The 13137-nt window shown below is 52.8% G+C and overlaps 3 protein-coding genes across 3 annotated transcripts; all 3 read left to right on the forward strand.

The window, feature by feature from the left end:
* Positions 1–3605: 3605 nt before the first annotated feature.
* On the forward strand, positions 3606–4491 carry CORC01_05561 (aminodeoxychorismate lyase; the record flags this gene model as incomplete). The annotated part of the gene is made up of 2 exons (XM_022617204.1): positions 3606–4249; positions 4374–4491. The coding sequence occupies 2 exons, from the start codon at positions 3606–3608 to the stop codon at positions 4489–4491; spliced, it is 762 nt and encodes a 253-aa protein (XP_022476218.1).
* A 1414-nt stretch (positions 4492–5905) lies between these two features.
* On the forward strand, positions 5906–7363 carry CORC01_05562 (eukaryotic aspartyl protease; the record flags this gene model as incomplete). Its single annotated transcript, XM_022617205.1, has 3 exons — positions 5906–6298; positions 6351–7220; positions 7286–7363. 3 exons carry the CDS (start codon positions 5906–5908, stop codon positions 7361–7363), a joined length of 1341 nt encoding a protein of 446 aa, XP_022476219.1.
* Positions 7364–9665: 2302 nt separating this feature from the next.
* Positions 9666–11813, forward strand: CORC01_05563 (uncharacterized protein; the record flags this gene model as incomplete). The annotated part of the gene is made up of 1 exon (XM_022617206.1): positions 9666–11813. The coding sequence occupies one exon, from the start codon at positions 9666–9668 to the stop codon at positions 11811–11813; it is 2148 nt and encodes a 715-aa protein (XP_022476220.1).
* Positions 11814–13137: the final 1324 nt, after the last annotated feature.

The raw sequence follows: 13137 nt of genomic DNA on the forward strand, positions 1-13137 counted from the left end.
AGAAAAGTGAAGAAACGTATCAGGGGTGGTTTAGGAGGAAAAGCCGCGAGGTCGAAAGGAATGTAATTAATGGGCTGACCAGCGTGGTCGATGATGTAGAGGGTGCAGGAGCTGCAGGTGTTGTTGCTGTTGCTGTTGCTGTTGCACTTGCGCTGGGCTAGGAGCTTCCGTTCAGTAACCGTTCTCGAAAAATTATTGCGCGACGGGGAAGCTCGTGAGGAGTTTTTCCGGGCAATTGCCTCTGCTTGGTGCTGTCATTCATCAAATCAGCTTGGCCTCAGGCGATTAAGAGTGGGGGCGCAAGGGAGGACCGCCTATAAATCTGCACACTACGTAACCAAAGAGGGTCACGGTTGTCCTTAAGGCAAGGGTTCGTTGGTCAGCCAGAGCCAGAGCAGCATGCAAGCAAACAGGGGAGGTACCTGAGTACCTTGACAAGATAAAACGTCGTCACCGCCTGGACTCAGGACTGCACGAATACCACCTGCAGTACGGATAAGTAGAGAGAGATAAACTCACTGGGTTCCCTCCATATCATTCTCTTTGGTCTGTTCTCCATCGACTTTTACAGTCTCATGGAACCAAAGCGGTTTTACAATGAGTCAATATGTCCCACCGCACTCCTTTCTAGTGCGTCTTAAAATATGTCACTGTTGGCATGGCGTGTGTTTGTTTGGCCAAGCATGGTGACTGGGTCCGCTCACTATTTCAAACCAGTAAAACCGCATTGTCTGCCATATTATACCATATCCTCTATGGCTGATCATCTGTCTTTTTTCCTCTTCTCGGCCGCAGTTGAATACAGGCAACACCAAGAGTCAAGTGCCGTACCACCTTTTACATTGTTAGTCGTACTCTCTCCTTGTCTTGATAAAAATCCGTACGCAAATAGCAAATTCTACCAAACAAGGTCTAATCCAGCTCGAGAAATCGTTGCTTATGATTTAACATAGGGTATGGTGGGAAGAATACAATGAAGATGATATCAGCCCAGACTTATCACTGTTTGAGTCAAATCCTGGTGAGGCCATATTTCTTTTGAGGTCCGGCATCAGATTGGTGCCACTCAAGTGATCACGAGGGTCGAAAAGATGTTGCACACTGGCAATTGTGAGTTGAGTTGATTCACGGCCTGTTTGTCTTTTTGAAAGGTCAAAGTAACTCACCATAAGTAAGAAGACAGATGCCAAATGTCCGGCAGTTGCGCTCTCCGTTTGACTGTGGACAATCAGCTGTAACTAGTCGTAGAAGTGAAGGCGAATCAGGGTTATAAATTGCCCTCACAGGCACACAAGGATCATCTTTGCGGGTAAACTTTCGCCATTGCCGATCATAAGACGAATACCATTCCGAAGTCTTCGCTGGAGCCCCAGCTCTCGACAGCGATGACCTAGAGCTCAAAAAAGATGACGGCCATAAGAATAGTGTCAATGTCTCCGACCTAGCAGCTCGCGGAGAGCTATATTCTCGCCGAACTCTGAGAATCTAGTATCAAGCAGGCATGGCGGTCCATCAGTCTGCTTCAACAATAGGTTATGTTATCATCACAGGCTAAAGCCACTTTAATTGAACTGTTCAATCGACTGCATAGATCCAATGAACATGATGAACTTACCACACTTTCCGGGACTAATTTCATGTTGCCAGACGAAGGATCGATATCGGTCGTACTGGTACTCAATGTTGCGCCATTGTTATAATTAGTGATGTATAACAACTCTGAGCCTTGTTTACAGCGCTAAAAGGCAGATCCAGGCGGTATTTTAGGCTGCCGGCGAGGTTCATTAGGGCGTGGTTAATAGTCATCAAAGTTGCCCGTGGTTGTGTTGTAACCCCGTGTCGCCGAGTTTGCTGGGTTGACCATAGATGCCGATAACTTGCACAGGATGCACCCACTCAGCGAAGCTTTCAACTCATGGAAGAGCAAGGTCCAACAAGTTCAGACAGTGCCGAAGACGCCTGAATACCACTGGAAATGGGCGGTCATCGACTCAGGCAAATCTGTCCGTGATCAAGTTGTTCGCATCCTTTTGGTGCCAACAGCGGCGTGATACTCACCGAGCCCGTAATGTCTGCGACCTGTGATGTTCAACTAGTCACAGGCCGCTGCGACGTCGTACAGGAGCCATGTTCTACTGTGAGGCAGGTATGGGTGCCGCCAAAGACAGTCCATGGAGTATCTATTAGAAGTCTACTCCCGACATCGGACTCGCAGTTCTGTGAATGACCGCTTACAGGGCAAAGAAAGAGAGGAAATAGAACAGCTAAAGCACTGAGGTACCTGTTGAAAGCTTCGATGTTTAGTTAGCCATTTCTCGAGAACGGGCCCAACGAGTTGAGCGTGGTATCAAAGGAACGTCCTACAGCAAAGTCGTTGCCGCCTTGGACCCATGCGGGATTCTCTCCTCACAGTGGATGAAGTTAGGACCTGTGGGCATTAATGCTGGATTCTCTGCCATCGAATTCGGGGTCGGCATGTGAATTATCTTCATGTGTGGAGGAAATTATATCATGTGAGCCTTACTGCTGCACCATCCGCCATCTGGTTCAAGGGCGGCATGCGAGGGTGTACGCATTTCCATCGCATTGTGATAATTCTGGAGCAAATACTCCCCAACAGACAACCATTAGAAGTCTCTGCTAGAGAGATTAAGAGAAACGTCCATCTCTTGCATGAATCCATTTGTCGCCCTGCAAATCCTCCCTCGCAGCTCTTGACGGGGTCGATAATATTCTCGTCTCGTTCTCCCGTATTCTCAGGTATGGCCATTCTGGCATTCTCCTAGTACCTCGTATTGTGAGAGAAGGGTAATTTGCGGCTTTTGGCCGGTGCCCCTTTAAGATGGGCGGTTGTTCCCAGAATGCTTTGGGTGACTGATGAGAACAACGAACAAATGGATCCTCGACTACGACGAAGGCTAACGGGGCCACGGTGGAACTCAGCCCACTTCCTGGACAGTGTTTCAGTATCACTGTAGGCCTCTCCTTTGCCATAGCAGATCAAGAACTTGATATTGAGCCCGTGGTGAGCTCAGGTGATGATACGGACGAAACTTGAGTTCCTTTAAATGTTCATTTCCTACAAATTCAGAACCACTTGATCACCCTAGCTTGTATCCGGTTCGATAACAATCTTGTACTTCGCTGCCAATGCCTCGGATCGCCTCTTGCTTATGACAAAACAAACTAGTCAGTCCGGGCCGAAGTTGTTAGCCTCCATTTCTGACGCAACTTTGATTCTAAAGGGCTGAGTTGTTCAAATTTGCGGTGCTGGTTGATGGCTGGACTTGCTGGCAAGGAACTGGGCTTGGTTTGCTTACGTAAATGCGCGGGAGATCACTGCGCCGCAATTATCTCCCACTACGACCCCGGGAACCATTCTCCAACCAAGGTGGTACTTGCAGTTTCTCAACCGTGCTCTCTGGAACTCAAAAGCCGACACTTTTGCGCTTCTTTTCAGCTCTCCGAAAGACGTCATTCAACTTCCTGTAAACTTCAGAGGATAACTTCCTCCGCTTCGACTGCTAGAGACGCGTTCCATCGTCAACTTTGACCACTGGTCCTTCTGCAACAAACACCGAAATTGCTATAACGGGCCCAGCACGATGGCCAACTTCCAGCTATTCACGTCCCTTCGATACGACCCTGGCTTAATAGGCGTACCCAAACGGCGCCTAGCCAATGCAGGATGGAACGCCAAAATGACCTCACCTTTCTACATGCTAGACCTGCACCGGGATCGGATGCTGCGGGCTGCTACCCATTGGAAATGGACCTCTGCCGTCGAGGCCATCTCGGGATCGGACGGCCTCCAAAGACTGACTGAGGCGATTGAGACTTTCTTGACCCAGCATGGGAGAGAGAAACCGCTGAGAGTCAAGGTCTTGCTGAGCTCGGAAGGACATCTCAGCTGCGAGGCATCACAGATCCCAGCGGTGCCACTTGAAAACCTCTTTCCAGAACGACTCCCCTCACCAGGCAAATCAAAAGAGGCGGGGTATCCTTCGGGGGATAACCCCATGACAGTAGTGATTGATGACGCAAAGACCTCGCAATCCGAATATACGCATTACAAGACCACGGAGCGAGCTATGTACGATAATGCCCGAAGTCGTGCGAGCATTAGTCCGGTAGATCGCAAGGAAACCCTCCTCGTCAACTCGAAAGACGGATCTGTCATGGAGGGTAGCCTGACGACCCCATTCTTTTATAGAAACGGCAGATGGGTCACCCCGCCTGTAGCTGCTAAGTACAGTCCCGAAGATGGGAGCGGTGGCCAAGACGGGACCACCCGTAGATGGGCACTTGAACGGCAAGTCAAGATTTCGCCATTCCCTGCTAACGTGGGACGAGCGTTCGACTAACTAAATCAGTGGTTTGGCCGTGGAAGAAGAAGTCAAAAGCGACAGCCTCTTCGATGGGGAGCCATGCTGGGTCAGCAATGGTGTACGAGGCTTCACTTTTGGCATTATCAAGCTCAATAACGCCTAAGGCTCTCGAGTTGGAATGGATTCACAGTCCAGTCTAAGTAGGAGAACATCACAACATTGAAAGTCCAAATTCCGTCAGTCGAAGTCGACAGAGTCTCGGAATAGATGACACGCCCTTGTACCTTGGCCTTGAGCTTCCTTTGGCATTTGAGACAAACCACATCATCATCCTTCTGGTGCTAGAGCATCTTTGCCTGGTCTAAGTTCGTGTATGCTGCCGCGGCACAGCGGAATGGAACATCGTGATAAGAGCCGGCGGGTAGGATTACATTTACGGAAAAACCGGTTCATCTCCAGCAGTGGCATAGACATGAACAGGAGGCCTCATCTGCTTCTCGGCTCTTGCATCGTGCTTGGCAGGGTACCCAGGAGTCTGGAGTCGATCGCCGCCAAGACGGGACATGGCCCGCTAAGCTGATCCCTGTCCCGGAATCACCGTGCGGCAGTTCGTTACATCATCGGCGGCGAGGGAAGACCTCATCTCTTGGCTTGATTTGTTCGTTCGATGAAATCACTTCTCCTGACTGGCCTTTGGGAGCTTTAACCTTGGTTCGACTTGTGCCTGGTTTCGCACGTGTCAGTCGTCATGCTGAGTCTCGGCAGCTTTCTGGACCGGAAAGCCAAGAGCAGGTTGTTGAAGAGTTCAGGCGGACGGAGCTTTGACTCAGAGATAGGCAGCTTGACATCGAAAGACTGCTCCGCAACTCGCGATTTTCATTGCGTTTCCTTTTCCCCTCTCAACCAACTCCTCATTTGGCTCGAGTTGGCTCAACGCAGACTCCACCAACAAGTTGCGCCCCTCTTCTCCCTTATCAACTGCCTCATCGGGTTGGCCCGAGGGCCGGCTTGTTTCCAACCCCCCCTCACACAGCTCAAGAGCACGGTCAGAAGGTCCGAATGTGCGTGCAGTCGCAAAAGCTCGGTTTCAAGCCTGCAGTTGCATCGCCTCACCGTCCCTTGTCTTGCTGAGAGCTGTCACACTCACACACTGCCGGCATTGGGCTCTCCCCTGGCCTGCCATGACAAAACGCATAACTCGATCTCGGTCTAGGTCAGCTGAGGGCCGTCGTCAGCGAAACAATAGCTTGTTGTCTTACAAGAAGTCCCGATGGGCCAGTGCATGATTGACATGCTATCTATCTCCTGGTTAATATCTGCCCCTCGTCACATTGCAAGCGCTGGCCAAACAGGTTTACTGCCTGCCATCGCGCGTTCAATCCAATCAGTCCATGTTCATCCGCTGCCGTCCCTCCGAGTCGTCATTGTCACTTGTTTACCGTAACGGGCAGGTATTTAACTCATCAACCTGATCCGTCAAGCTAGCGCTCGAGCTTTCCTTGACTTATCCAGCCACTTGACCTAACCTATCTGACCTACACATACAAATCAAAAGCCCATTTACTCAAACATACAAGATGGAGGCATTCCTCAAAGCTCAAGCCAAGTTCAAGGCCGATAAGGGTCTCTCCAAGATCCCCGTGATCGCCAACAAGAATTACCAGCGTCATGGCACGAAATCCTACGTCTACCTACTGAACAAGTTCAAGTTTGAGCCAACGAAACCAGGCCCCTATGTCCAGACACGACGAGTGGCCCAGAGAGGGCTCGCAGCCCCCGGATTCAATGCCGCTGTCGGCGGTCGTGTGTCCTTGGGCAAAGTTCTTTCTAAGAAGGTCGCCGAAGACCAACACGGGGATGTTACGGCCGAAGACCAGCAATACGACTCCATGTACCTTTGCGAAGTCTCAATCGGCACCCCACCGCAGAAGTTCAAGTTGGACTTTGACACGGGCTCCTCCGACCTTTGGGTATCTTAAACAAATTCCCTCCCTTCTGCTCTTCACTAACATCTCACTACAGGTCTTCTCGACCGAGCTCAGCAGTGCCCTGCAGAAGAACCACAACATCTTCGACGCCTCCAAGTCCTCGAGTTTCAAGAAGCTCGACGGTAAGACGTGGAAGATCTCATATGGCGACGGTAGCTCAGCGTCAGGCGACGTTGGCACTGACAACCTTGTCCTCGGCGGGCTGACGGTCGAGAACCAAGCCGTCGAGCTTGCCTCGCAGCTCGCGGACCAGTTCTCCCAGGGCACGGGAGACGGGCTTCTCGGCCTCGCCTTCGGGTCCATCAACACGGTCATGCGCGACGGCAATTTCCGCGACCCCGTGGCCACACCCGTCGAGAACATGATTGCGCAGCAGGACATCCCCAAGGACGCGGAGCTCTTCACCTCGGCTTTCTACAGCGAGCGGGACGAGGCGAAGCCGAGGTCTTTCTACACGTTTGGCTGGATCGACACGGACCTCGTCTCGGCTTCCGGGGAGGACATCCACTGGACCGACATTGACAACTCGCAGGGCTTCTGGATGTTCGAGTCCGGGTCCGCGAGCGTCAACGGCAAGACCGTGACGCAGAGCGGGAATAAGGCCATCGCGGACACGGGCACCACGCTGGCGCTCGTCTCGGACGAGGTGTGCGACGCGCTGTACAAGGCGATCCCGGGTTCCAAGTACGACGACCAGCAGCAGGGGTACGTGTTCCCGACCAGCACCAAGGCGGAGGACCTGCCTGAGTTCAAGGTCGCCGTCGGCGACAAGGAGTTTGTGATCCAGAAGGAGGACCTGGCGTTCGCGCCGGCGAGCGACGGGTTCTGGTACGGAGGTGTGCAGTCGAGGGGCTCCAACGAGTTTGACATCTTGGGTGATGCGTTCCTGAAATCGATTTATGCGGTAAGTGGCGATGATAATCCCGATGATCTACAATGTGATGAGATGAAGCTGACTTTCTGGGGCAGATCTGGGATCAAGGAAACACGCGATTTGGCAGCGTCCCTAAGATTGAGAAAACTCAGAACCTTACACCGCCCTCTTAAAGCACACATGTGTAATAGGGTATCCGGATGAAGTGTCTTGAGCGGGATGTTCCTCTAGTGGGACTAGATACGAATGACAATGAATATACAATATTTCATCAAATACCTTCTCCTCCTGAATAATAGAGGATAGAGTTGCTGGAAGCCCAATACTTATAGGTGCTAAGACCTTACCGCGCCCCGAGAAGTAAATATCAGTCTCTGATCAGGCAGTAGGTAAATGGAATACCTTTCGTGACTCTAGCCACTTCTCTTGTTCTGGAGATTCAGCTACCAGCTTGACAATATGTGTGATATATAATCGTCATGACCTCAGTGAGACTGACATCTAGTTTGCATGTGGCTACGCCTTAAGGAACCGGACTAGTCTGAGTCGAGCTCCTTCGAAAGGCTAAGCAGTAAGACAAAAGTTGATTGGCTTTTCGAGAGAGCTTGCCTAGCTCGGTCAACTACGCTTCTTACTGTATTTCAATGTGCAAGCTATTTGTGACGCTCTGATTGGCTGTGACGAAGCCATGAGCTCAAGAATCTTCGCAACTTGAAAATCAATGCTTGAGACGCCAACAGCTGTCTGGGTTCATTCTGTAAACCTTTTGGCATTGCCATCTTCAATAAGGTCCTGCTACACCCAACATCGCCATCGCCCACGGACCCTGTATTTCGGCAACTTGACAAGGTTGAAAAAGAAACAACACAAAAGCCAAGCTGGAAACCATGTCAGCAGCTTACCTGCTCTCTGATTCCCCTGGCGAATGAGACGGTCAATCTGTTTTGACAAGACCAGTGCGGTGTATGTTCCTTGACTCTTGGCTCATAGCTAGGTTCGTTCTTATTGGGAGTCAAACAGTTGTCATCTCATCCCAAGGCTTGCGGGCAAGGCACATGGTGAGCACGACGAAGTAATAAGGTTCGGTGCCAGATCGAGGTAGATCCTGGGCCGTCCCAGCGTTTGGGACTTGAAACGGCATGCCGGCGCATCACGCTGGGGTCTTTTGAAGAGGGTCAGACTTTCTGGCGGAGATTAGTCAAGTGCCTGATGGATTAGATTGCTGAGATTCCATGTTGTGTAACGAGGAGATTGAGTGACGTGTATAGGTTGTTGATAGTTGGAGGTTGTATAGACAGGCAGACATCTGATAGCAACGCGAGAACGACTCGGACGTGATGAAACTGACATCAAAGTGGATCGATTCTGACGCTGTAACAATATCTAATTGGCGGCCGGGCTCAAAAGTTAGCTAGTATCCCGACCTTACCAAGGTTCCGGTACGGTAGCTTGGAGTCTTGGACTCAGAATCCTTCATACCTCACAGCTTTCGAGGGGACTTTAGTGGACAGCTCTGGTCTCCACAGCGGGCACGTCCAGCTGGTCCAGGCCCCAAACGGCCCCAAGCAACGTCCCAAGCCTGGCGTGGTGAGCCGGCCCAAGGAGGCAATCCTACTGGCTGAGGGTGCACCAAGGTAAGGTACATTAACCCAGGTACTTCAGCTAAAGATGCTCTGTACCTTCCTTGGGTGCAGAGTACCTTAAGGTAAGGAACCTTCTGCCAACAGAGCCGGCGTGGGAGCAGGCAGCTCCAGCCACAAGAGACGAGAAATAAAAATAACACCACAATTTTTTTTTTTTTCTTTGCCAGGCCGAGTAACGAACGGGTCGGAAGGATGGACTGCACCACCTGGGCGTGCACCAGCGCCAGCACCTACGCCTGCACCTGCACCTGCACCAGCTGTCTGTGAGGTGGCTCCGTCTCCGTCGCCCATCTGTCTTGGTTTTGTCGTCTGGCCGAAATCCCTCTCTCCCTTCTAACATCATCACCATCTCCACCCCTGCGATTCCTCCTCGCACCCCAACCCTCCTCCTATTCCCAGGCTTCCCCTTCATCTGCTCTTTCATTAGAAGCAGAGAGGTCAGAGGAGACGACACGGGCTCAGCTCCAGCTCGTCTGCAGCATTGCGTTTATCCCCCTCCCGCTCTGCTCCGCTGCTCACCCCACGGCCCGACGAAACGGTGCTGCCGCAGCTGCTGCAGCTGCTGTATTTTATTTAATACGTCTTTCTTGGCTGTCTGTTTGCTCCATCGCCCTCATTCTTCGCCAACCGCAGGGCGGTACTTGCTTTCCCCCCCTCTTCCATTCATCCATCATCCGCAAGCATCGCATGATTGTCTCGACATCTTTCCGCCGCCGCCTCCGCTCCTCGAGCCTGCCCTACCCGTCAACCTGAGCATCGCCCCTCGCTCGACCTCGTAGCCGGCTCATCCACCCCCAGAGTCTGTCACAGGTAGCTCCAAGCAAGCTTCAACATGGCCGCCCCTCGACGTAGAAAGATTGGCCACAGAAGACGCATCGAGGATGAGGAAGACGGAGAAGGTGGACCCGACCAGCTCGAACTCGATGATGACTCTCTGACCGACGGTTCCATCATCAGCGACGACCACGATCACGGCAATGACAGCGATACCAGCAACATTGATGAGGCTTCTCCCGTTACCCTCAACCCTAGGAAGTCGGCTGGGAATGGGAACGCAAAGCATGCTGGCCGGAGCCACTCGGCCCTGGCCCCCTCGACCACCAACAGGGCCGCATCCGATGCCGAGGAGCTATCTCGTAACGACCAGTCCGAGCCCGTTCAACAAGAGGCACAACTCGACGGCGCCGCATCTCCCCCAAAGTCATCTGCGCCCCTCGTCGTGAGCTCCCACTCGTCCCGCCCGGCCGAGCCTGTCAATGAGCGTCGTCGTCGGGAACACGAAGAATACAAGCGGAGAAGGGATGAGGACCCCGCCTTCGTTCCCAACAGAGGGGCCTTCTTCATGCACGACCATCGCCATGCCGGACCCTCTGCCAATGGCTTCAGACCCTTTGGCAGAGGACGAGGTCGCGGCGGCCGTGGCGGAGGCATCGGGGGCCCCTACGCACCCATCAAGTACGCTTCCCTGCAAGACTCAGCTCGTGTCCCGGCTAACCCGCGCAGCCAACTGCACAGTCCGACCGATCCTCTCACGAGCGGCCAATGGGCGCATGATATGCACGAGGCCGTGACCGAACCGCCTCCCTCGAGACAGCCAAGGCATATGCCCGTGGATACTGAAGGCCCGGCCAACGGCAACGGCTTCATCCCAACGTGTCCGTCCAACCCCACCCCGATCAACCGGACTTTGTCGACCGAGCGACACATCGGCAACGTGCAGGTCAGGGTGTCTCTTCCCGTTGTTGGCAAAGCTGCCGCCGCCTTTGGCATGCCAGTCAAACAGTACACTAAGCTTCCGGATCATCGTCCACCCCTCCGGCGCGATAAGCCTGTCCGCATCTCCCTGCCCGACAACCCACCCAAGTATATCTTCCCGGCTGTGGACCGATCTTTCATCTTTATCCCTCGGGCGATGCGGCCCAACCAACAGCGCACTCGAGGCAAACCTCGCTCTGGTCTTGGCTCCATGGGAGGTTTCTCTCGGCGGACCAGCGTCTTCGGCGGAAGCTACTACGGCAGCGCCTACTCCCCTAGCATTGCTCTCAGCAGGCGCTCCTCTCTCGCCCCTGACGGGCGTGACTACTTGTTTTCGCCCACGGGTTCTGTCATGTCGCGAGCCCCGATTCCCGTCGAGAACCCTCGGCCAGTTGTCCGTCTCCCGCCTGCGGTCCACCCTAACCAGCCATTTGTTGGACAGGACGGTTACCCTATGCAGCCAAACGAGACTTCTATCAATGACTTGCCGCAACCACAGACGCATCCGTTGCCACAGAAGCCAGCGTTCCAAGAGAGCCGCCCGAATCCGATCCCTATGCACCAACCCCGTCCCCAAAAGGCCGTCTCGGTCACCAACATTGAATCCCCGACCCTCAATCAAGGACCGCAAGCCTTCCAGCAAGCTTTCCATCAGCAGGTTCCTCTTCAGGTGTCCAACGGCTTGCCGCAGGAAGCCCACTCGCGACAGCCGTCGTACCCCACTCAACACTCTACCGGCACGCCTCTGTCCCAGATTCCCGAGAGGGCAATTCACGCGGCTCCGTTCCAGCCAAACACCTTCCAGCAGCAGCAAAACTTCTACAACCAGCCTTACCCTATGATGCAGCCTCAGCAGCCGTATTACTACCCCGGACAATACAATGGTAACAACATGGGGCCCTCTGCCGCAGCCCCGTCTTTCGTGCCTTCGGGACAGCCAGGCCAAGGTCAGGGGTTCCCACCTCAAGCCCAGGCAGACCCCGCGGCTGCACAAGCAAACGGCCAAGGACCGACCGGGCCCAATTTGGTAGCTCAAGAAGTCAACGGCATGGTATACTATTACGATGCCACCCAGATGCCCTCCATGAACAACTATCAGCAGGGCTACCAGCCTCCCCCGCAGTTCGGCCCCGGTGTCAGCGGTATGGGCGGCATGGTGACGCCGAGTCCGGACGCTTTCTACTACCAACAGCCAGCTCCTGGGGTGGTGTACTACTCGCAATAGGGATACGGGCAAACGTCTTACCAGGTTTCCCCGCACGTCCTATCGCCTTCCTTGTAATCCTTGTAATTGTCATTGTCGGCTCTCTAGCCGTCGCTATACCCTCATCTCGTCGGACGGCCGGACGGGGGCAAAGGGCAGGAGGAAATCCACAAAAAACTATGCGGTGTTTGAACTCTATGATTATAGTATTGATAGGAATGAGCGCTCTTGATCTGGGTTGAATCGGTACACTGTTGGGGGTTGGGTTTGCGAGGTGCTGTCGCTGGCCTTTGAGGTTTTACTTCACTTCTTCTTCTGTTCCAACGCATGCTTACAGGCATGTCCTTGGAAGAGGGAGGAATGATTCCTACAGAATTGGTGGAGGGCGAGCGAAAGATGGTCGACAGTGAGGGAGAGCCCCTCCCTGGTTCCTACAACCTCGCCTTTTTCTCGAATTCAAGAAGTTCCTCACATCTGTCTCTACCATATTCTACCGTCTATTTTCCGGCCATCCTCCATCCATCCACTTCCCGGGCTTCTTTGCCCACGTTCTCAGGCTTTTCTGGCGTTTCCGAGTTGTCACTTAGTCACTGGGTCTGCTTTTGCTGGGTTTCCAGACGGATGAGTTATGGTGTGTTTAGGGGAGGTTTTTTTTCGCGTAGTCTGGTTGGTCTCTTGAGCGTCGAAACAGTTACTTCCACTCCCCCTTTTTCTCCTTTCTTCGTGTTATTCGACGACGGCCGAGTTTACTTGAACATTCTTTTCACAATTCTTACACACAACTGAGGGCAAGTCGGCACTCAAAGTCTGCTGCCCCCCCTGATATTGTCTCGTGCTTTCCCTCCTTTTTGGTCTCGTTCGACGGGTCTTTCCCCCCCAAACCTCCTTCCCCTTATGCTCGTTCACGACCCAATGAAAGCCTAGATTTCTTTTTTGTTCCCCATCAAGATAATCAATTCTTTCCTATTTCTTATCTGGGAAGCTGGACGGTATTTTTGGTTTCTTGCTCATCATTTCAGTGTGTGTATTGGAAGAGTGTTGCGCGGTGGAAAAGTTCTGACATTGTTTTGATGTCAATTTTGGAGACGTGAAGGCAAGAAAGGGTCCGTTGGTTTGAGAGCGTTCTCAAGGCTTCTCATCAGGAGGCAAGGAGAGAAAGAAAGAGAGAGAAACAGAAAGACAGAAAGAAGGATTGGGAGTAGGAGTGAGAATGGAGTTGGTATCGAGCGCTACATGGAATAACAGAAGAAGAGGAGAAAGAGAGAAGGAGAGGACCGGCATGGAATGGGGTCAGTAGATCCAAATATTCTTTCAAATTTTGCGATCAAATCCTGATCTCCCACGA

Source organism: Colletotrichum orchidophilum (assembly GCF_001831195.1).
Source record: "Colletotrichum orchidophilum strain IMI 309357 chromosome Unknown Scaffold_39.1, whole genome shotgun sequence".
Classification (NCBI taxonomy): Eukaryota; Fungi; Ascomycota; class Sordariomycetes; order Glomerellales; family Glomerellaceae; genus Colletotrichum; species Colletotrichum orchidophilum.